This window comes from Pinus tabuliformis, chromosome J (genome assembly GCF_031772625.1).
Source record: "Pinus tabuliformis cultivar Carrire ecotype Pingquan chromosome J, CPIR1, whole genome shotgun sequence".
Classification (NCBI taxonomy): Eukaryota; Viridiplantae; Streptophyta; class Pinopsida; order Pinales; family Pinaceae; genus Pinus; species Pinus tabuliformis.
In genome coordinates, this window is record NC_142295.1 from 1254461221 (window position 1) to 1254483340 (window position 22120).

Below are 22120 nucleotides of genomic sequence, written 5' to 3' on the forward strand. Positions count from 1 at the left end.
TCCAAATTCTTTCGGGTGCTTAACAAATCTCATGCACCTTGATCTCCATTCTTCCATTCGTTTGCAAATGCAGCCAAATTGCTATGGCAATTTAATTCACCTTAAATAGAGAGTTGGCCGTATCAGATGAAACATTTGCAAATGTCCATTCTCTTGAATATTTGAATTTGAGTTTTGTTCGTATGGAAATGTTTCCTTGGCAAGTTACACATCAACAGTCCCTGATAGAATCACATCTGCAGGGTACAAATTTACAAGAATTGCCTGAGGATATTAGAAAGCTTAGGAATCTAGAAGTATTTTGTGTGGTAAGCCATTCCTTGAAAGAATTTCCATGTTCGCTGGGTCGCCTGAGCAAATTGAAGCACTTGGAGCTTGTCTATTGCAGGGAACTGAAATCTTTGCCCAATTCATTGGGAATGTTGGCTTAGCTGTCAGAATTGAAGATAGAAGAATGTGGAATAGAGTCCTTACTGGTAGAAATGATGAAGTTGAGCAACCTAGTAAAGTTAGAAGTAATAGGATGTCCGATTCACGACCTACCGTTGAAAGAGGGGATGGAAGGAGCAGTGTCCCGACTAGAATTCTTAGAGCTGGACCACACAAAAATATCAGAGATATCTTTGGTTGAGGGTGTTTGCCCCAACCTTAAACGTCTCATGGTCAGTGTTTGCAATGATCTTACAAACCTTCAAACACTATGCATCCATGAGTGTAAAGAGTTGGAGGAGCCGCTGTGTCTTGAAAGGTTAATATCTTTGAAGATGATCTCTTTGAGTGGTTTTGATAAGGTAAGGAAAATGTAAGGGATTCATAATCTTACAAACCTTCAACCACTACACATCTGGGAGTGTAAAGAGTTGGAGGAGTTGTCGTGTCTTGAAAGGTTAATATCTTTGAAGAAGATCAAGGTTAATATAATCAGATGCATTAACAGAAAATAAATACACAGTAATTGCATAATACTTCTCTTTATTGATATCTTCTAGTTTAATACAGACTCTATCCACCCTGCGCACACAGCTGCAGGGGTTTGCACACTCAGCTGCGGACTTCCACCCTAGGCCTCCGCGCACTCAACTGTAGAGCCTCTACCTATGCTAAGACCTGAAACACTTAGACTTCTCTACCAAGACTTCCAAAGCTTCCTTGTTCTTTCTAACTCTAACTGCCTAGAGCTTACTTACTTAGCTCTATTTTATACAATCCCATGGTCCGCAAACCATGGGTAGATCTTTACGGCCAACTTCACACTTTACAAAATAAGGGCAAACAACCCTTTATGACTCTTGACACTTTCAAACACCACAACCACAAAATGCAGAGACTTTACAACTTTATTACAAAATTGTCCCAAAACATGGGCTTTTAGCCCCAAAACGGCTCTTGGGGGAACCCGTTCCCAACATATGTAATTTACTTTCATTATGTGGAACTATTTAAATGATAAAGGATATGCTAAAAAGGATTACAATTTTCCAAGAAGAAGACTTTGCATTGTTATAAAGCAAAATTTTGTAATTCTAAAGATAGCTAATGATCATATTCTCTATTTGGTACATCATCTATTTACAAATAATTACATGAGATGTAGTAAATCTTGAATAGTGTAGCAAGAAAGTCTCAATTTGACTTTGCCTTAGTCAAATTGAAAAAATTCAAATTTCCACATCAACAAACAACTTGGAGGAAGTTAACATGTGTGACATGGCTCTTGTCACTCAGTTAGCTCAGTAATTTAAAGTTAGAGGGCTTGGAGTTCAGTTAAGCATGTGTAATTGCTAAATTTTAGTAATCCAATTCAGTTCTATCCAGTTGAGTTCAATTAAACTAGTTCTAACAATTGGAGGAACTAGTGGAAGATCAGTTGTGTAGTGGAACAACAATATAACTCAATGATCATCCAGTTAACTAATCAATGCACCTAAAATAACTAGTGCATGTAGAGAATTCTAGTTCCCAGCGATGGTGGAGATTTTAATGCAGTGTAACAAGCAGTTGTAAACTAGTTTGAGTGTACATGTGTTGCATGGATTCAGATGATCAAACCTTGGGAATTTCATAATCAATTGGAGGAAAATTCCTAAAAAATAGGAGCTAATTCTCTAGGATTTGCGCAAGGAAATAGGGGTTCAAGCAGAGGAAAAAATTGACTAAGTCCGGGTCATAGCTTCTCATTGAATAGAGAGATAGGTTATTCACATACATGTTGAGATCATGCAGAGCTAGCAATTGTAATACATGTTTATTGATCTTATTAATGCAAAGAGGCTTGAGGGGTTTTTCCTAGTTGGGTTCCTCCAAAAAAAAATATTGTGCATGTGCGTTATTTATTATTGCATGTTTATGATTGTTGTTATAAATTGTGAATTGAATTATGTAGAGCAATAGAGTAGAATTGTGTCTCTTGATTTAGATTAAAAATTCTTAATCAATTCCAATTCTATCACCAAATTTATACATGGTATCAGAGAAAGATTCACATTGGAATAGGAATTTTGAAGTTTTTTCTCAGGAGGTTCGTATTCGTATCTTTAGTGTAGTAGGATCTCTTCAAAGTTGGGAGAATGTCCTTCAATGGACTAGGACTAGAGTATTCCTTGGTAGGAAACTTGAATTTCAATGCATGGAAGGACCACATGGAGGTGGTGCTTGATGAAAATGGCTTGCTAGAATACATCAAGATAGATGTTGCAAATCCAACAGAATCTGATGCCCAAAACCTAGCCCAATGGAAGAAAGATGGAGCCAAGTTGAGGAGAATAATCTTGGAGGGAGTGTGAGACCACATTGTCTCAAATATCCATGGGAGAGAAACTCATTTCCCAATGTGTAATGCAGTGACAGAGTTTTTCAAGAATAGTAGTGATCATAGAAAACTGGACCTCAAAGATAAACTTCGAAACATCAAGATGCAGAAGAAAGATACTATTCCATAGTATCTCACCAGATTTACACAAGTTCAGGACGAGCTTGGAAGGGTTGGTGTGAATGTTGCAGAAAATGACTTGGTGAGCCTAACTCTTCTAGGCCTTCCCAAAAGCTAGCATAGCTACCGAGACTTGGTGAATGGGCTGGAGAAATTACCAAATTGGGAATGCTTATGGTCTGATTTGGTATAAGAAGAGATTAGGCAGAATACTGGATATGGAAGTTCATCCAAGGGTGAGGATAAAGAAAATTTTGCATTAGTTGGAAAGGGAAGGGAAAAGGGAATACATGTCAAACCAAACAAGAATCTAACTAAGGGGGCAAGAAGGAAGACTTTTCCAAAATAAAATGCTTCAATTGTCATGAATTCAGGCACTATTCTACGAAGTGTCCACATAAAAATTCTAGAAATAAGAACTCAACATGAGTAGAAGGTGAATTTTTGGCTTCATAGTTCGAGCTTTACTTCACCCTTATCGTGTGCATGACCAACACTATGATGGGGAGTGTGTGGTACTTGGACTCCGGCGCCTCGTTCCACATGATAGGGTGTAGAGATTTTTTTACAAACCTAAAGGAGAAAGACATCCATATGCATATTGAGCTTGGGGATGGTCGAAGGTACAGTGCTACCAGGATTGGTACAATAAGCTTTAAGAGGGAGTCAGGATCCCCTCTTCATCTTAAAGATGTCATGGTTGTTCCAGGCCTAAAGAAGAATCTCATGTTTTAGAAGTTTTGGACGATCGTGGTTATGATGTGATCTTCAGCAAAGGGAAAGAATTACTGATACACATAGCCACTTGAAAAGTGAAGAAAATTAGAGTTCATGTGAAGAACTTGTATAAAATTGATGTGGAAGATTGTGATACATTAAGCAGTAAGGCAGAGAAAGTGCAAAGTCATGATGTCGGTGAAATTTTCCAGAGGAGATTGTGCCATTTGCATCATGGCACCTTAAATATTATGCAACAAATAACCATTGGCCTCCCTAAAGGAGCACTTGAGCAACATGATTTTTGCAAAGATTGTACCTTGGAGAAGTATTTAAAATCCAGATTCCATGATCGAGATAGCAAAGCACATGCAGTCTTGGAAAGAGTCTGTTCTGATGTTTACGAACCTTTCTCGATAGCCTCCCTTCCTAAAGTAATGCAATAGGGTGAGATCCTCCATACAGATTTTCTCCTCCCCCACTGACTATGCTCTTATTCTTCTTCTTACATTATTAACCCTTCATAGCTAGAGTAAATGAACTTAAAGGCTAAGAACTCATGATATGAATACTCTAATGTACGGGCTTGATTCTTCCCCAGATCCTTTTCTTTGGCAGGAGAAGCACTATCGACATGCCATCCTGGATCGATTGATTGGGAAAGGATATCGACACGCCATCCTAGATCGATTGATTGGGAAAGGATATCGACACGCCATCCTAGATCGATTGATTGGGAAAGGATATCAACACGCCGTATCCTAGACTGGATAGATTGATTTGACTGGTGGGATCGGGCTTTACAAGAAGAGAATAAAGCCTGATCCGCCAGTCAAATCAATCTATCCAGTCCAGGAGATGGAGTGTTGATATCCTTTCCCAATCAATCTATCCAATATGGCATGTCGATAGTGCTTCTCCTGCCCAAGAAAATGATCTAGGCAAGAATCAAGCCCATACATTAGAGTATTCATAGCACAAGTTCTTAGCCTTTAAGTCCATTTACTCTAGCTATGAAGGGTTAATAAGGTAAGAAGAAGAATAAGAGCATAATTAGTGGGTAAGGAGACAATATGGATGGAGGATTTCACCCTACCTTATTACTTTAGGAAGGGAAGTACATTTACATTATAATTACGCTTCACTATTTCCTTTGAATTCCTTCAAACTAATTTTTCAAACCAAACTTATGCAAAATTTTAAAAAGACTACACACCTGTTTTAGCTTTGTAGGAGCTCGATACTGAAATGTTGTATCTCTGTAATTTTGGATCTGCAAGATATGAAATTTCATCCTATGGTAGCCCTCTGAGTTCTCATTCCAACCCCGCAAGTTTGATCAAGGTTGGATTCTCCATGAAATAGTTATTCCAAATCTCCCGCGATGACCTGATTATAGACTAATTCAGTAGAGCGAACTTGTACGAGGTGCCACGTGTCACTGTTTCGACCTTCGGACCTGAAACCAATACACAAAAAGCTAAGGACTGTCCTCTTTTTTTACCTTGTTACAAAATTTCAATATGATGCTCAAAGAGAAATTTATGGTGATTTTTCCCAGGTCACCTATTTGAGATATAATTCAAGAGCCTGTAAAAACCCTAACTTCCTTGGATCATATCTCTGAAAATATAGCAATACAATATCTTAAATTCATATTGGAGGTTCATCAATATTTAAACTCAAATGGGTTTAATTTTAGCTTATGAAACATCGTAGAAACAAAGTTATCGTGAAAATTCCATGATGACCTGTTTGAAGTAGCGAAACCCTAGAATCCAAAGCTCTGATACCAATTGTTATGTAACCAACTCACAAAATAGAAGAAAAGATAGAACAATGACTTCAAAATCAACCTCTTCGATGGGGAAACCTCCTTTACATTACACAAATGAACCATTCTTGGATGATGCAACTGACAAGACCTCCTTTCTATATATAGGAGTCTAAGGGGTCACAATATAGTCAAAGCTGACATAATAGTAATAATGTAAGGACACAACAATAACAATAGTGGGCTTCTATGGGATACAATAATAACAATATGGGGACAATATGGGAACAACAATTACAATAAAGGGTTACAATGACAATAATAGTAAGGGAATACACTAGTATTATAGGGACCTAACAAGTTTTGTGTTGTCCATCGTTCCACTAGTATCGACGCCATCTACTGTAGTCTGTAACATAGAATAAGTGGCCATTGAACACCACCAACAACCAACACAATCAGGAAGTCCTATGTGTTATGGGAGCCAGGGCAGGAGAAATAAAAATCAGTTGTAGATGTAGAAAAGTATATCATATTAACAAGAGGCAAATGAAGAAACTTTGAGCTTTCTAATGCAGTGGTTATGGTTGTTAGGGTAATGAAAGAAAGGGTTTCATAGGCAGCCCATGAAAGAGCATGGCCATGGAGAGACCATATCTGTTTACAAGTAAACTAATATGGATGTAGTTTATCATGAAGATTTTGATCAGGCATAAATGTTAAGCTCCTTCCCATCCCATCCATTCTTCCCAAGAATGGTCATCATCTCCCATCAAACCCTCCAAATAGTAATCAACATGATAATTTTGCTTATTTTCCTTTTCCAAATAGGGCATTACATCCTGGATATTCATCACAAACATGAAACATCAGAACCATGGGCATGCATAATAATCATATGTTTATTAAGTTATAAACTGAAAATCACAAATTATTATTTTTTCCCATAAACGAATCCATAAGAGGAGCCGAGGAACACTTCTAGACATTCATGAATGGTGTTCATGGCATCCATATTAAACCACTAGATAATAAAAAATTAGGAGTAAATCCAATCCAAGTGAAAAGTAAGACAGGGGTACTTAAACTAACTTCTAATCCAAGTGGAAAATAAGACAGAGCAATACTTAAACCAGACTAAGCAATCCCCGGGGGCTTACAAAAATTATTCATAGGTAGTCGAGTTACCTCATAAGCTTGATTGATATTGTGAAATTGAGTCCCATAGTTATTTCCTTTTCGAACATTAGGATTATACTGCAACCCAATTATATCAACATCAGAATTATACTGCAACCAAATTATATCAACATATGAGTTCAATATGATTTTCATGCAAAAAAAATTATTGAACATGGATCATGATTCTTGAAACATTTCTATGGCCTGTGAATGGTCAGAAGATATTTTTTCCTAAAAACCTGCTTCACCATAAAACTTTGGATTTCTAACTTCTATCTGAAGTATACCATGCCCTTTTGTTTTAGACATGGAATTACTGCTACTAAAAATATCTGAGGCTGAAAGTTTGGGAAATTATTTCAAGTGGGTACTTCCATACCTGCAACAGAAGGCGACAGTAGGCTTTCTTGAAATCTTTATCAGCAACCCCGAGGCTCAATCTCAGATCCTCATACTCCTCTTTCATCCCAAAAAAAGCAACATAGGTCATCATAGTTACATTGCTTATGCCTTCCAATTCTTCTTCTCTCCATTCTTTCTTCTTATGAATGAGTTAATGCTAGCACCAACCAACCTTCCAAGTTTGACCTACAAACATAATTGTAAGTCCAGATACAAACCGATATAATCCTCTAGATCCCTAAACGGGTGTAACGAAACCCACCTACTGACCTTCAGAAAATACAAAATAATTAGTAAGAATTGATGCAGATATGGGTCTCAAAGAACACTAGGAAAATAACATGAGAGGACCTATAAGGTAAGAATGCGTACATTAAGAGAAGATAACCTATCACTCTTCCTACTACCAAGGTATCTGTGGAACGAGCCATTGCAGCATAAGTGAAATCCAATTTTCTTCCTTCTCACCTTCGCTTTAACAAAATTCAAAATCGAAGTCTATTCAAGTGATGTGATGAATGTAGTGCAAGTCTCTTATGGCATGTAAATTAATGGAATGGACTAACTTGACACGTTGCCTACAACATGTATGATAGTGAGGTGAATTTCTGCCACATATGAACCGAAATAGAGGACAACCACTATAATTTTGAGATCTATTTTTACGCTTTACTTTGCCTCTTTCAAACGCTCTCAGAAATACTAACTCTTAAATTTTAGAGATAAGGTTGATTAAGACTTTATTCTTGAGATTATGCTTGCCAAGATTTTGAACAATGCTGTCCCAAGAAATAGAAGATTCTTTGAGTGAACATTATCCTACATTATTATGGCTAGCCAATGAGTAATGGAAAAATATGAAAAGAGGTTATGATTGTATTGTTTGTTGGACAAGTAATTCCCCAGAGGTTGATATCTACTTTGGTAATGTTTGTGGACGCATGTTGGAAGTTGTTTTGAACCACATGAATATGAAAACTCGAATTCCAGTTTGTGGAATGATCTCTCGCTATAATTAGGTGGTTATAAATGATGTATTGTTATACCTGGGGAGTTTATATGCAATAGCTTAGGTTGTTACAGTTTATTAATGTATATTATATATGTATGAGTAGGAGTGGAAGCAACGTTTTGGATTGAGAAACCTACTCAACTTGGTGGAGAAATGTGCCAACATGAAGGCTTCCTATGTGGGCAATACCTTCATTGCATGGTGAAGTTCTTTGAGGAGATGACACGGTAAATCAAGCAAGGAGAAATTAAATACAAGGAAGATGTTGTAGTGGCGTTGGACAGTTTTTTTAAAGCGGTCAATTCCATGTTTACTGGAGAGAATATTGGTAAACCTATCATTTATCTCAAGCCTCCACAACCCAAATAAATTATGCATGAAGGCATCACAATGAATTTTGGATGAATATGAGAGGGCATGTTTCTTGAAGAGGAGCATATCTACAATGCAGTCTTTTTTCTCAAGCCATTGCAATAAATTCTGATTGAGCATGAGAGGGTGTGTTTCTTGAAGTGATGGGAATGGTTAGAGGTTCTTACATATCTATAAGGGCTCTGCATTCATATTTCTCTTCACGACGCAAGCTCCTTTCACTTTTTATAAATGATAACTATTTGTGGATTTTGAATTTTGGTTTTAAATATTTTAAATTTTAGTTTTATTTATTAATTTTAATTTTTTATTATATTTATTTACAGATTAATGTATATATTTCTATGTAAATATTTCAAACTTATTTATTAATTTTAAATTTTATTATATTTATCTTAAATTAGAATATGTAATATTATTAATCTTATTTAAAATGTAATTAATTATTCCATATGAAATTTAAACATTTTAGAAAAAAAATTAATACATGATTTATTTATGCACAAATTTGATGCGTGGAAAACATGGTGTAATCAGATTTGCTGTGAATTTTTCTAGCCCTGGGTCATGGCCTGCTTGATGGTTAAAATGTCTGAACAGATGGAACGATAAGTTACAGGTTGTGCACATTTTTCTCTTCTAAAAAAAATCGCTTATTGTTTATTTGTCTTCTCTGAGATGGATGTTGTATGGAGGTTCATCAATATTTAAACTCAGATGGGTTTAATTTTAACTTATGAAACATCGTAGAAACAATGTTATCGTGAAAATTCCATGATGACCTATTTAGCGAAACCCTAGAATCCAAAGCTCTAATACCAATTGTTATGTAACCAACTCACAAAATAGAAGAAAAGATAGAACAATGACTTCAAAATAAACCTCTTCGATGGGGAAACCTCCTTTACATTACACAAATGAACCATTCTTGGATGATACAACTGACAATACCTCCTTTCTATATATAAGAGTCTAAGGGGTCACAATATATTCAAAGCCGACATAACAATAATAATGTAAGGACACAACAATAACAATAACAATAACAATCAAGAAGTCCTATGTGCTATGGGAGCCAAGGCAGGAGAAATAAGAATCAGTTGTAGATGTATAAAAGTATATCATATTTACAAGAGGCAAATGAAGAAACTTTAAGCTTTCTAATGCAGTGGTTAGGGTTGTTAGGGTAACAAAAGAAAGGGTTTCATAGGTAGCCCATGAACAGTGATGGCCACAGAGAGGCCATATTTGTTTACAAGTAAACTGATATGGATGCAGTTTATGATGAAGATTTGATCAGGCATAAATGTTAAGCTCCTTCCTATCCCATTCATTCTTCCCAATAATAGTCATCGTCTCTCATCAATCCCTCCACATAGTAATCAACATGATAGTTTTGATTAGTTTCCTTTTCCGAATAGGGCATTACATCTTGGATATTCATCACAAAAATGAAACATCAGAACCATGGGCATGCACAACAATCATATATTTATTAAATTATAAACTGAAAATCACAATTTATTATCTCTTCCCATAAACGAATCCTTAAGAGGAGCTGAGGAACACTTCTAGACATTCATGAATGGTGTTCATGGCATCCATATTAAACCACTAGATAGTAAAAGATTAGAGTAAATCCAATCCAAGTGAAAAATAAGACAGGGGGTACTTAAACTAACTTCCAATCCAAGTGGAAAATAAGACAGGGCAATACTTAAAACAGACTAAGCAATCCCCTAGGTCTTACAAAAATTATTCATAGGCAACCGAATTACCTCATAAGCTTGATTGATATTGTGAAATTGAGTCCCATAGTTATTTCCTTTTCAAACATTAGGATTATACTGCAACTCGATTATATCAACATCAGAGTTATAATGAAACCAAATTATCAACATATGGGTTCGATATGATTTTCATGCAAAACAAATTATTGAACATGGATCATGATTCTTAAAACATTTCTATGCCCTGTGAATGGTTAGAAGATATTTTTCCCTAAAAACATGATTCACCATAAAACTTTGGATTTCTAACTTTTGTTAGAAGTATGCCATGCCCTTTTGTTTTAATCATGGAATTACTGCTACTAAAAATATCTGAGGCTAAAATTTTGGGAAATTATTTCAAGCAGGTACTTCCATACCTACAATAGAAGGCGGTGGTAGGCTTTCTTGAAATCTTTCTCAGCAACCCCGAGGCTCAATCTCAGATCCTCATACTCCTCTTTCATCCCAGGGAAAGCAACATAGGTCATCATAGTTACATTGCTTATGCCTTCCTATTCTTCTTCTCTCCATTCTTTCTTCTTATGAATGAGTTACTGCTAGCATCAACCAGCCTTCCAAGTTTGACAGCCATGATATCTAACAAAATAACCCTGCTAACCTACAAACATAGTTGTAAGTCCAGATGCAAACCAATCTAATCCTCTAGATCCTTAGATGAGTGTAACGAAACCCAACTACTAACCTTCAGAAAATACAAAATAATTAGTAAGAATTGATGCAGATATGGGTCTCAAAGAACATGAGGAAAATAACATGAGAGGACCTATAAGGTAAGAATGCATACATTAAGAGAATATAACCTATCACTCTTCCTACTACCAAGGTATCTATGGAACGAGCCATTGCAGTAGAAGTGAAATCCAATTTTCTTCCTTCCCACCTTCGTTTCAACAAAATTCAAAATTGAAGTTGATTCAAGTGATGTGATGAATGTAGTGCAAGTGTCTTATGGCATGTAAATTAATGGAATGAGCTAAACTGACATGTTGCCTACCACATGTATGATAATGAGACGAATTTCTGCCACATATGAACCGAAATAGAGGACAAACACTATAATTTTGAGATCTACATTTACACTTTACTTTGCCTCTTTCAAACGCTCTCATAAATACTAACTCTTAAATTTTAGAGAGAAGGTTGATTGAAACTTGATTCTTGAGATTGTGTTGGCCAAGATTTTGAACAACGTTGTCCCAAGAAATAGAAGATTCTTTGAGTGACCATTATCCTACAGTATTATGGCTAGCTAATGAGTAATGGACAAATAAGAAAAGAGGATATGATTGTACTGTTTGTTGGACATGTACTTCCCCAGAGGTCGATATCTACTTTGGTAATGTTGGTGGAAGCATGTTGGAAGTTGTTTTGAACCACATCATTATGAAGGCTCGAATTCCAGTTTGTGGAATGATCTCTCGCTATAATTAGGTGGTTATAAATGATGTATTGTTATACCAGTGGAGTCTATATGCAATAGCTTAGGTTGTTACAGTTTATTAATGTATATTATACATGTGTGAGCAGGAATGGAAGCAGCGTTTTGGATTGGGAAACCTGCTCAACTTGGTGGGGAAATGTGCCAAAATGAAGGCTCCCTGTGTGGGAAATACCTTCATCTAATGCCAAAGTTCTTTGAGGAGATGACAGGGTACATCAAGCAAGGATAAAGTAAATACAAGGAAGATGTTATAGTGAGGGTGGACAGTATTTTGAAAGTTGTCAATTCCATGTTTAGTGGAGAGAATATTGGTAAACCTGTCATTTATCTCAAGCCTCCGCAACCCAAATAAATTCTGCATGAAGGCATCACAATGAATTTTGGATGAATATGAGAGGGCATGTTTCTTGAAGAGGATCATATCTACAATGGAGTGTTTTTTTCTCAAACAAGTGCAATAAATTTTGATTGAGCATGAGAGGGTGTGTTTCTTGAAGTGATGGGAATGGTTAGAGGTTTTTACATATCTATAAGGGATATGTAGTCATATTGCTCTTCATGACACAAGCTATTTTCACTTTTTATAAATGATAACTATTTGTGGATTTTGAATTTTGGTTTTAAATATTTTTTTTTGAAATTTTAGTTTTATTTATTAAATTTAATTTTTTATTATATTTATTTACACACTAATCTATATAATTTTATGTAAATATTTCAAATATATTTATTAATTTTAAATTTTATTATATTTATCTTAAATTAGACTATATATAATATTATTAATCTCATTTAAAATGTAATTAATAAGTCCATAAGAAATTTAAACATTTTAGAAAAAAAAAAATTAATAGATATTTTATTTATGCACAAATTTGATGCATGGAAAACATGATGTAATCAGATTTGTTGTGAATTTTCCTAATCCTGGGTCATGGCCTGCTTGATGGTTAAAATGTCCGAATAGATGGAACGATAAATTACAGGTAGTGCACACTTTTCTCTTCTAAAAAACGCTCATTTTTTTCATTTGTCTTCTCTAAAATGGATGTATCACAAGAAGCCGTGTCATGAAGCTATAATGCTCCCTGCAATGTAGGTGGCCATCATTGTATGTGGGGCTTCTAAGTCACAGAGTTATAAATAGAAATGGTGTTGTTTATTGAGGTGTCAATTTGTGTGGAGAGTTAAAAATTATCGGAATTTGGTTTATTGTTTTTTTTCTTAAATTTATATTAAGAGAGTTTGAATTGTGTTTTTGGAAAATAGATTTAGCATTTTTAAAAATTTCTAATGTATTCAAAATTTTAAAATCTAACCATTATAACTTGCATTTCCCAAAATATCTAAATTTTACCAAAATCATGCAAAAATTAAATTACAATATCAAAAAATTTGTAAAATTCAACTATGCTCCATTTATTAACTAAATACCAAATACATCTATTTCTTTTGTTTTGTTATCATACATTTTAGATTGAAATCTAATAACAATTTTTCTTTTTAATTATAATATTTTATTTTTATATTTTTAAATATTAAAAAAAAAAATTGAAAAAATATTTTATTCTTATGTTTTTAAATATAAAAATAATTTTAATATTTTACACAAATTTAAAAACATTTAAATTATGAATTAATAATTTTTTTTATTATTTTTTTTCATTTCTAATAGAAATTTCAATGTAATTGACCAAAAAATTTATAAAAAAAAAAACCAAAAGGTCCCGACATCATACTACTACAATCCATAATAAAAAGATATGTTGTGACTAGCACATTCACCTAAAGTCCGCGCATCATACAGCTACAATCCATAATAATAAAAAATGTATGTTGTGACTAATAATAAAAAATGTATATTGTGACTAGCATGTGAATGTGTGGGTGGAGTCCAAGGATACGAGGATTAATCGAGAATATTGTAATTTTGTTTTTAGTACCTATTGTGCAATTGGAATAAATAATGTCTGAATTTGAAGTTCAATGGTAACAGAAAAGCGTAGGGCCTAATTACATAGGTTCTGTTCCGTTATATTAAACGTTGATCCGGTGCTTACGGGTTATTTTAATTCAGACAATGTCATTAAATACATGCATTTATGTTTTTTTAATTATTTTATGTAAAATTTTGGGTAAAATTGTAAATTTATTTGAATACTAAATGGTTTTTTTTATATTAATTTGGTTAAAATTTTAGATTTAAAATTATTTAATTATAATACATATTATATATTTATTTAAATATTAAAATTTTTATCTCATCACAAAAATTAGTTATTTATAAGTTATTTTGTATTTTTTTTATTATTATCAATTAGTTAATATTTTTTATTTTATTTTTTTACATATATCAATATTTTTGAATTTTTTTAGCAAAGGTTCACTCAAGATTTGACATTTTGCTTCTCCTATCAACAAAAGTGGAACTATGAAATTTGGACAAATTAAGTATACCAATATTTTTGCCTTTTTATTAGTAAAGGTTCACTTAAGATTTCACATTTTGCTTCTCCCATCAACAAAAGTGGAACTATCAAATTTTGGACAAATTAAGTATATCAATATTTTTTACTTTTTTAGTAAAGGTTCACTCAAGATTTGACATTTTGCTTCTCCTATCAACAAAAGTGGAACCATCAAACTTGGACAAACAAGGACAAGGACAGAAAAAATTAATAATTAATTAATAAATGGAAAAGTGAAATTACTTTGTCATACAACAACTATTGAAGTAGAAAGTTGCTCTTAACAATAGAGTCTTCTCAAAAAAATTTCAAATAATCTTTTTCAATACTTATTCTATTAAAAATAAGAGCTTTTATATTTATTCATTTCATTTTTCTAAATGATTTTCTCAAATCTTTCACTGTTTGGGTGTACTTTGCACCTTTACGAACAATTACTAGTTTACTCTTGTTATTAATTATACATAGATACACTTTATTAATCACACATTTGTAAGAAAATATTTTCATACTATTAAAACACACAATTTGGTTAATATACATACATACATACATACATACATACATACATACATACATACATACATACATATATATATATATATATATATATATATATAAAGAAAAATATTGTATATATTGATAAGGTAAAGTATATACATTGTTCCTCATCTGTTTTTTCAGATTTTCTTTTCTAGACTTAAAAATAATTGAATGTTACCTTGCTGCCTAGATACCAAAAATTTAAGGGAGTAAAACCTTGTGTCTACATTTTTTTGCTCGACTTATAACAAAGAAGAAAAATACATAAATACATTAGAATGCTAAAAGGAGAGATTGGTTGTCAACAAGTCAATCTCCTCAGCATGTGAAAATTGATGGAGTCCAACAAAGCTTACCGAAAGTTGGAGAGCTTCCTTTGATAAACCACCTACTTCCATGTTGAGCTCATGTAAAATATGATAGAAACCGATTTGATACAAATAATTATGAACAACCTTGATCTCTGATAATAACACGTCAATGCCAATTATGCATACACTTTCCATATGGTTTGCCCAATTAATGACCAACTTTGATGGCATATGGTTTGCCCAATTAATGACCAACTTTGAATCTCCAATCACCTGGAGATTTCAAACACCTTTTTTCTAGGCCACTTCTAGTAGAACTCATAAGGCTACAAACTTGGCCTTGTTATTTTACCCCCTATGAGGGGCATATCATGCATATAAGAAATGGGAGTGACTTAAGTACAAGACTACCCGACACCACATTGTGGAGGATGGTCGTGGCTAGCACCATCAAAGAAACCCCAGGGAGAACCGAAATCAATTTCAAGAATACATAGGCTCCTTTGTTTGGGGAGGGGAGGGTTTTCCTTAAATTTCTAAGCCAAAGTGGACACCTTTTCAGCACATGCAGACAGGGGGATGAACTTGTCCTGAAAAACGACAAGATTTTATGATTTCCAAACAAAAGCAATAAATAGACAAGGTAGAACTTTAAAAGAAGAAACTTGTTTATTAGACCACCACATTTTAAAAGCATTAGCGAAAGCTAAGCCCATCCACCTTGAATTTGGATTAAATATTTCCACAAAAACTCACAAATCTGATATATATAATTTCATTTCATAAAAAGGTGAGGGTGGGACTCCTCTCATGCTTTGCATAGGGGAAATTGATTAAGACCAGACCAGTTACACCTTCTAAACTTGTCCCAGATGAGTAACGTGTCACTAAGAGCTATCCATGCAAAGAGTTTAGCCTTTAGAGGGTTGTTGGTTCCCCAGATATATCTCCACAACCAACTTCTTTCATCAATGAATTGTTATTCAAACCACACCTTATAACCCATCTTGGCAGTGAAAGATCTTGTGTGGTGACTTTTTGACCAAACAAGTAGGTTTGGAATATTGTCTCTGATATACAAATGATTCTCCACCAATAAGTTGATGTACCAATCCCATTCTATTGTTATTTTGCTCACTAGACTCATAGGTCTAGGGGGCTAGGCACTAGCATCTACTACAGTAGTAATATTCAGATGATCAAGAGAGGATAATAGAGGAGCAAAGAGGTTGTAATCATTAACTACACCATACCAAGGGTAACGTCCTATTCATATTTGATGGCCATCCCCTACACGCCACATGACCCAATTGTCAACCAGGGGAAAGGCTCTTACCACTGCTTTCCATATTATTGAGCCTTTGGAGGACTTATTTGGCACTATGAACCATTCCATAATTGATTCTCTAGGAAAATATTTAGCTTGCATTACTTTGTACCAAAATTAAAGACCTTGTGTTAATATCCATAGGTTATATATTATATATCTATAACTTAAAAAATAATCAAGGAAAATTTTAAGAATATTATATATTTATTTTAAGGTTTAAAAGCCTTGACGAATCTTACTAGTCCTTAATATTCAAATTGTAAAATGCTTGGATTTTCTTATAAAAATATTCAAATTTTTAATTATTTTATATAATATCTATAAAATATTGGTGATTTATAAGGTAAAATAATTTTGTAATATAAAGCTTGGGCGAATCAATTTCAGAAAAAGAATAGAGATTCATGAATATTTTTTCTAAAAAAAGCATGGAAAATTAGCCTACCTGCAAATATTAACCCCTAAAATTTTCCCTAAATCACACACACACATAATTTATTAAATGCCAAAATTTGAATGTGTGAGTATCTCAATATTCGTTAAAAATAATTTTAAAAAATAATTTTATCTTTAATGAATATTAGTGCCCACACAAAGATATATAATTCAAAACTAGTAAATATAAAAAATTATATTGAAAATTTTAAATTCAAATTTATTAAATTCAAATTAATTTTTAATATTTATTAAACTATGCCCCTGATTAGGGAAAGGGTGCACACTTAGTATTTACAACCTCGACCACAATGAAAAATCATATTATGGAGAGGAGGGGATGGTGACACAACTATCACCACACTCAATGAAGGGAGGAAGCATGATTGCCCCATCCTCCATTCAACAACTTGAATTAAATGAGAATCTGCTTAACATATATTAATGATGTTGTAATAAAGGATTTCAGTGGTCGATCTTAGAAATTTTCTCGATAGAAGCATGCTTAACAAACAAGCCCAATTTCATTCTATTTTAGTTTTCTCAGTTTCGATGTTTTTCATCAGAGTTCTTCCTATTACAAGGAGAATTACCACTTTCACTTTGCTATTTCTTATTTTTTGAAGGGGGCAGGTCTAGGTCCTCCTTATTCTGCATCCCTAGTTATCGTTTCTATCTTTTCACCCAGCAATTGACTTTTCATCAGAGTTCTTCCTATTACAAGGAGAATTACCACTTTCACTTTGCTATTTCTTATTTTTTGAAGGGGGCAGGTCTAGGTCCTCCTTATTCTGCATCCCTAGTTATCGTTTCTATCTTTTCACCCAGCAATTGACTTTATCACCTGCTTTTGTTTTCAAGAGACCCATTCACATGCAAATTGCGGGCAAATCTGCGAGGAAGGAAGGAGCAACCTACTGGCCGTGGTTGGGATCCTGGCAAAGGAATCAATTACATTAGTAAAAGAGGGACAGGTGGTAGAGGAATCATTATTTTATAAATTCCCATTGTATGCCCACCGGCTGGTTGTCGTTGGCATCCTATTTTCTAGGCTAGATGTAAGGCAACCCTTATCCCTATTGCAGGTTCTCGGGACCACCTCTTCGCCTCAGTTGAGATGGGGACCCATTCACTTTATCGCCTGCTTTTCTTTTCAAGGGACCCATTCACATGCAAATTGTGGGGGAGATCTGCGAGGAAGGAGCAATCTGCAAGTAATTCTATAAAAGCAAAAAGAGGGATAGGTGGCAGACTAATCATTACTTCACAAATTTCCATTGTGTGCCCACCAGCTGGCTGTCGCTGGCATCCTGTTTTGCAGACTAGATGTAAGTGCTATGGACTGTGAAATAGGTTTAGGTTTTCACTTGGGAAGGCCAAAATACTTTCTTTCTCTCAATCTATCCATCTCTGCTTCACTTCTGCCTGTATGTCTGTTTCAATGGCAAACCTGCAAACATCCACTGTGTTGTAGCTAAATGAACTCCAACTGGAACACCGCGATATGGACTTGGCTTTAAACCAAGTGAGAATTGAGACCCTTTTATATAAGAACAAAGAACAACTCTCACCAATATTCCCTACTAATTTGATAAAAGTTCCACTTTATTTTAAATCACTTACATAACTCTAAATTTTGTAGATTTTATTTTTAATTTATTTGTTTCTATATTATTTATCTATGCATATAACAGTGTACTGACAAAACTTGAGTGCCTATTATATATATATATTACTATCATATCTAGAAACATTGAGTTCACCACATGTACTCTTTAGATTATTGGCCAACAAAGTCATTATTTTTCTGAAACTATTTTAGTTTTCCCAATAATACGGAAAAGAAAAATATTATAACCATAATTCATATTTTCCTCGAAATTTCTTAACTTAAAAGAAAAATTCATCAAAACCATGAAAAAAATAAAAATAAAATCTACTAAACAATTAGATTCCCCTCACTATGCTCTGCCACCACCCAAACTTTAAATAATTGAATTTTTAAATAACAGTGGTTGAGATGGGGAATTTTCCAGGCATCACCTTGACTTTATCACTTGCTTTTCTTTTCAAGGGAATACATTGAACGATGAAAAATAAATAAATCTACTTCTTTCAATTAAATTTTTTTAACAATAATCTACTTCTTTCATAATTAGATTATGTTCACTATGCTCTTAGTGGTCCCGTCCCACCGCCCAAACATTAAATAATTGAATTTTGATTATGTTCACTATGCTCTTAGTGGTCCCATCCCACTGCCCAAACATTAAATAATTGAATTTTTAAACACCAGTGGTGTAGATAGGGAATTTTCCAGAGGACACCTTGACTTTATTTGCAAGGAAGGAAGGAGGAACCTGCTAAGTAACTCTATGAAGGCAAGAAGAGGGACAGGTGGCAGAGGAATCATTACTTTACAAATTCCCTTTGTATACCCACCAGCTGGCCGTCGCTAGCATCCTATTTTGTAGAGTAGATGTAAGGCAACCCTTTAAATAATTGAATTTTTAAACTCCAGTTGTTGAGATGGGGAAATTTCCAGCGACACCTTCACTTTATCACCCGCCTTTGTTTTCAAGGGAATACATTGAACAATGAAAAATAAATAAATCTACACCTTTCAATAAATAAATAAAATAATAATAATCACTTCTTTCATAATTAGGTTCGGTTCGCTCTGCTCTTATCCACGCAATTTAAACGCAAGTCGTTGAAATGGGGAATTTTCCACGCAACCCCTAACTTTTCTTTTCAAGGGACCCATTCACATGCAAGTTGCGGGGAGATCTACGAGGAATAAGGAGCAACCCGCTGGCCGTCGCTCGCATCCTACAAGAGGAATCATTACTTTACCAGAAAAGGGACAGGTGGCAGAGGAATCATTACTTTACAAATTCCCATTGTGTGCCCACTCGCTGACCGTCGCTGGCATCCTGTTTTGCAGGCTAGATGTAAACGTTGTGGACTGTGAAATAAGTTTAGGTTTTGACTGTGAAATACAGGAGCATCTTGGACAACTACATAGAGAGACAGCTAATTATTGTAACTTGCTTCTACCTGTTATCACGAATTATTTTTCTTATTTTATTTTAAATTTATAAATAAAAATAAAATATTGAATCGTAAATTGAATGGTATTTTAAATGGTATATAGCGTTTTTGGCTTTATTTATAATACTTTTATTTAATTCATGAAAAATTGTTAAGTTATAAAAGATTAGCTTATTTTTATTCATATAGATCATTTCATAATTCATATTAAATTATTATTAATTAATATTATTGTTTTTTAAATTTAATAATATTTTTTAATTTTTATTTTTGAATATATTATATGATGATAATTAACTTCTATTAAAATTAATGTGGTTTATTGGATTTTAAGAAAGTAAGATATTAATTCTGATTTTTTAATATTTTATTTCTACAATAAAAAAGAAGAGGAAGAAATGTTCCTAAATTACTATAATTTTGCTGACTTAACCAGTCAAGAAGGTTGGTAGGTGTTATGGGAATAATCCAACACTGGGTTTCACTTCAAAACTCATGATAATTGGTTCTTATCTTCGCACTGTTCATTTTCTTATTAGGATTGGTTAAGACACATAATTCTAGTTAGTAAGAGTGGGGTTAATTGCCTCATTATAATATCTCAACTTCTTTTTCCCCTCTAGCTCCTTATCATCCCACAACTTATCTTTAAATTTGGAAGTAATAGTATTTTTAATATTATCCTTATTCTCCAAGATGATGTCCTCTTTTATTCAATAATGGTCGAGCCAAGCCTGGGCATCCTTGTGCCATTCTCGCTTGAACTGGTGATGGGGTTTAAGATAAAGTTCCACTTTATCTTAAATCACTTTCATAGCTCTAAATTTTGTAGATTTTATTTTTAATTTATTTGTTTCTACATTATTTATCTATGCATATAAGAGACAAAACTTGCCTATTATATATATATATATGTGTGTGTGTGTGTGTGTGTATATATATATATATATATATATATATATATATATATATATAATGCTATCATATCTATAAACATTGAGTTCACCACATGTACTCTTTAGGTTAGCGGCCAACAAAGTCATTATTTTTCTGAAACTATTTTAGTTTTCCCAATAATACGGAAAAGAAAATTATGATAACCATGATTCATATTTTCCTCGAAATTTCTTAACTGCAAAGAAAAATTCATCAAAACCATGAAAAAAATAAAAATAAAATCTACTAAACAATTAGATTCCCCTCACTATGCCCCGCCACCGCCCAAACTTTAAATAATTGAATTTTTAAATAACAATGGTTGAGATGGGGAATTTTCCAGGCATCACCTTGACTTTATCACCTGCTTTTCATTTCAAGGGAATACATTGAACGATGAAAAATAAATAAATCTACTTCTTTCAATTAATTTTTTTTAATAATAATCTACTTCCTTCATAATTAGATTATGTTCACTATGCTCTTAATGGTCCCCTTCCACGGCCCAAACATTAAATAATTGAATTTTTAAACACCAGTGGTGTTGATAGGGAATTTTTGCGGGGACACCTTGACTTTATTTGTTAGAAAGGAAAAACCTGCTAAGTAACTCTATGAAAGCAAGAAGAGGAACAGGTGGCAGAGGAATCATTACTTTACAAATTCCCATTGTGTGCCCACCAACTGGCCGTTGCTGCCATCCTGTTTTGCAGACTGGATGCAAGGCAACACTTGTCCCAATTGCAGGTTCTCGGGGCCAGGCCTTCGCCTCCGTTTACATAGACGGAAGTTGGTGGGTAATACTAAAGTATTAATACTTTCCAGGCGACACCTAGCTTTATTGTTTGCTTTTCTTTTGGGACCCATTCACATGCAACCTGTTGGCCGTGGCTGGCATCCTGATAGAGGAATCATTACTTTACCAGAAGAGGGACAGCTAATTATTGTAACTTGCTTCTTTTTAAGGAAGAAAATCTGTTATCACGATTTTTTTTTTAAATAAAAATAAATAAAATAAAATATTGAATGGTAGAGTGAATGGTATTTTAAATGGTATATAGCATTTTTGGCTTTATTTACAATATTTTCAATTTAATTTATGAAAAAATGTTAAGTTATAAAAGATTAGCTTATTTTTATTCTTATAGATCATTTCATAATTCATATTACATTATTGTTAATTAATATTATTTATATTTAATTTAATTTAATAATTTAATTAATTAATTTTATTTTATTTATTAATAAGTATAAGATATTTATTATAATTTAAACACTTATATATATTATTAAAATATTTATCTAAAAAGTTTAAAATTAAAATGTTATATGTATTATAATTTAATATATTATATATTATTATTTTTTATGTGTGGTTTACAAACATGCTAGGGTTGGAATTTCAAAATGGACTCACCATT

The 22120-nt window shown here is 33.5% G+C and overlaps 1 protein-coding gene across 1 annotated transcript; it reads right to left on the reverse strand.

Annotated features, from left to right (window-relative positions):
- Positions 1–6139: 6139 nt before the first annotated feature.
- LOC149231765 (uncharacterized) lies at positions 6140–7095 on the reverse strand. The gene is made up of 3 exons (XM_089381739.1): positions 6982–7095; positions 6609–6710; positions 6140–6262 (listed from the first exon to the last, which is right to left on the reverse strand). Exons 1-3 carry the CDS (start codon positions 7093–7095, stop codon positions 6140–6142), a joined length of 339 nt encoding a protein of 112 aa, XP_089237865.1.
- Between the last annotated feature and the right edge of the window lie 15025 nt (positions 7096–22120).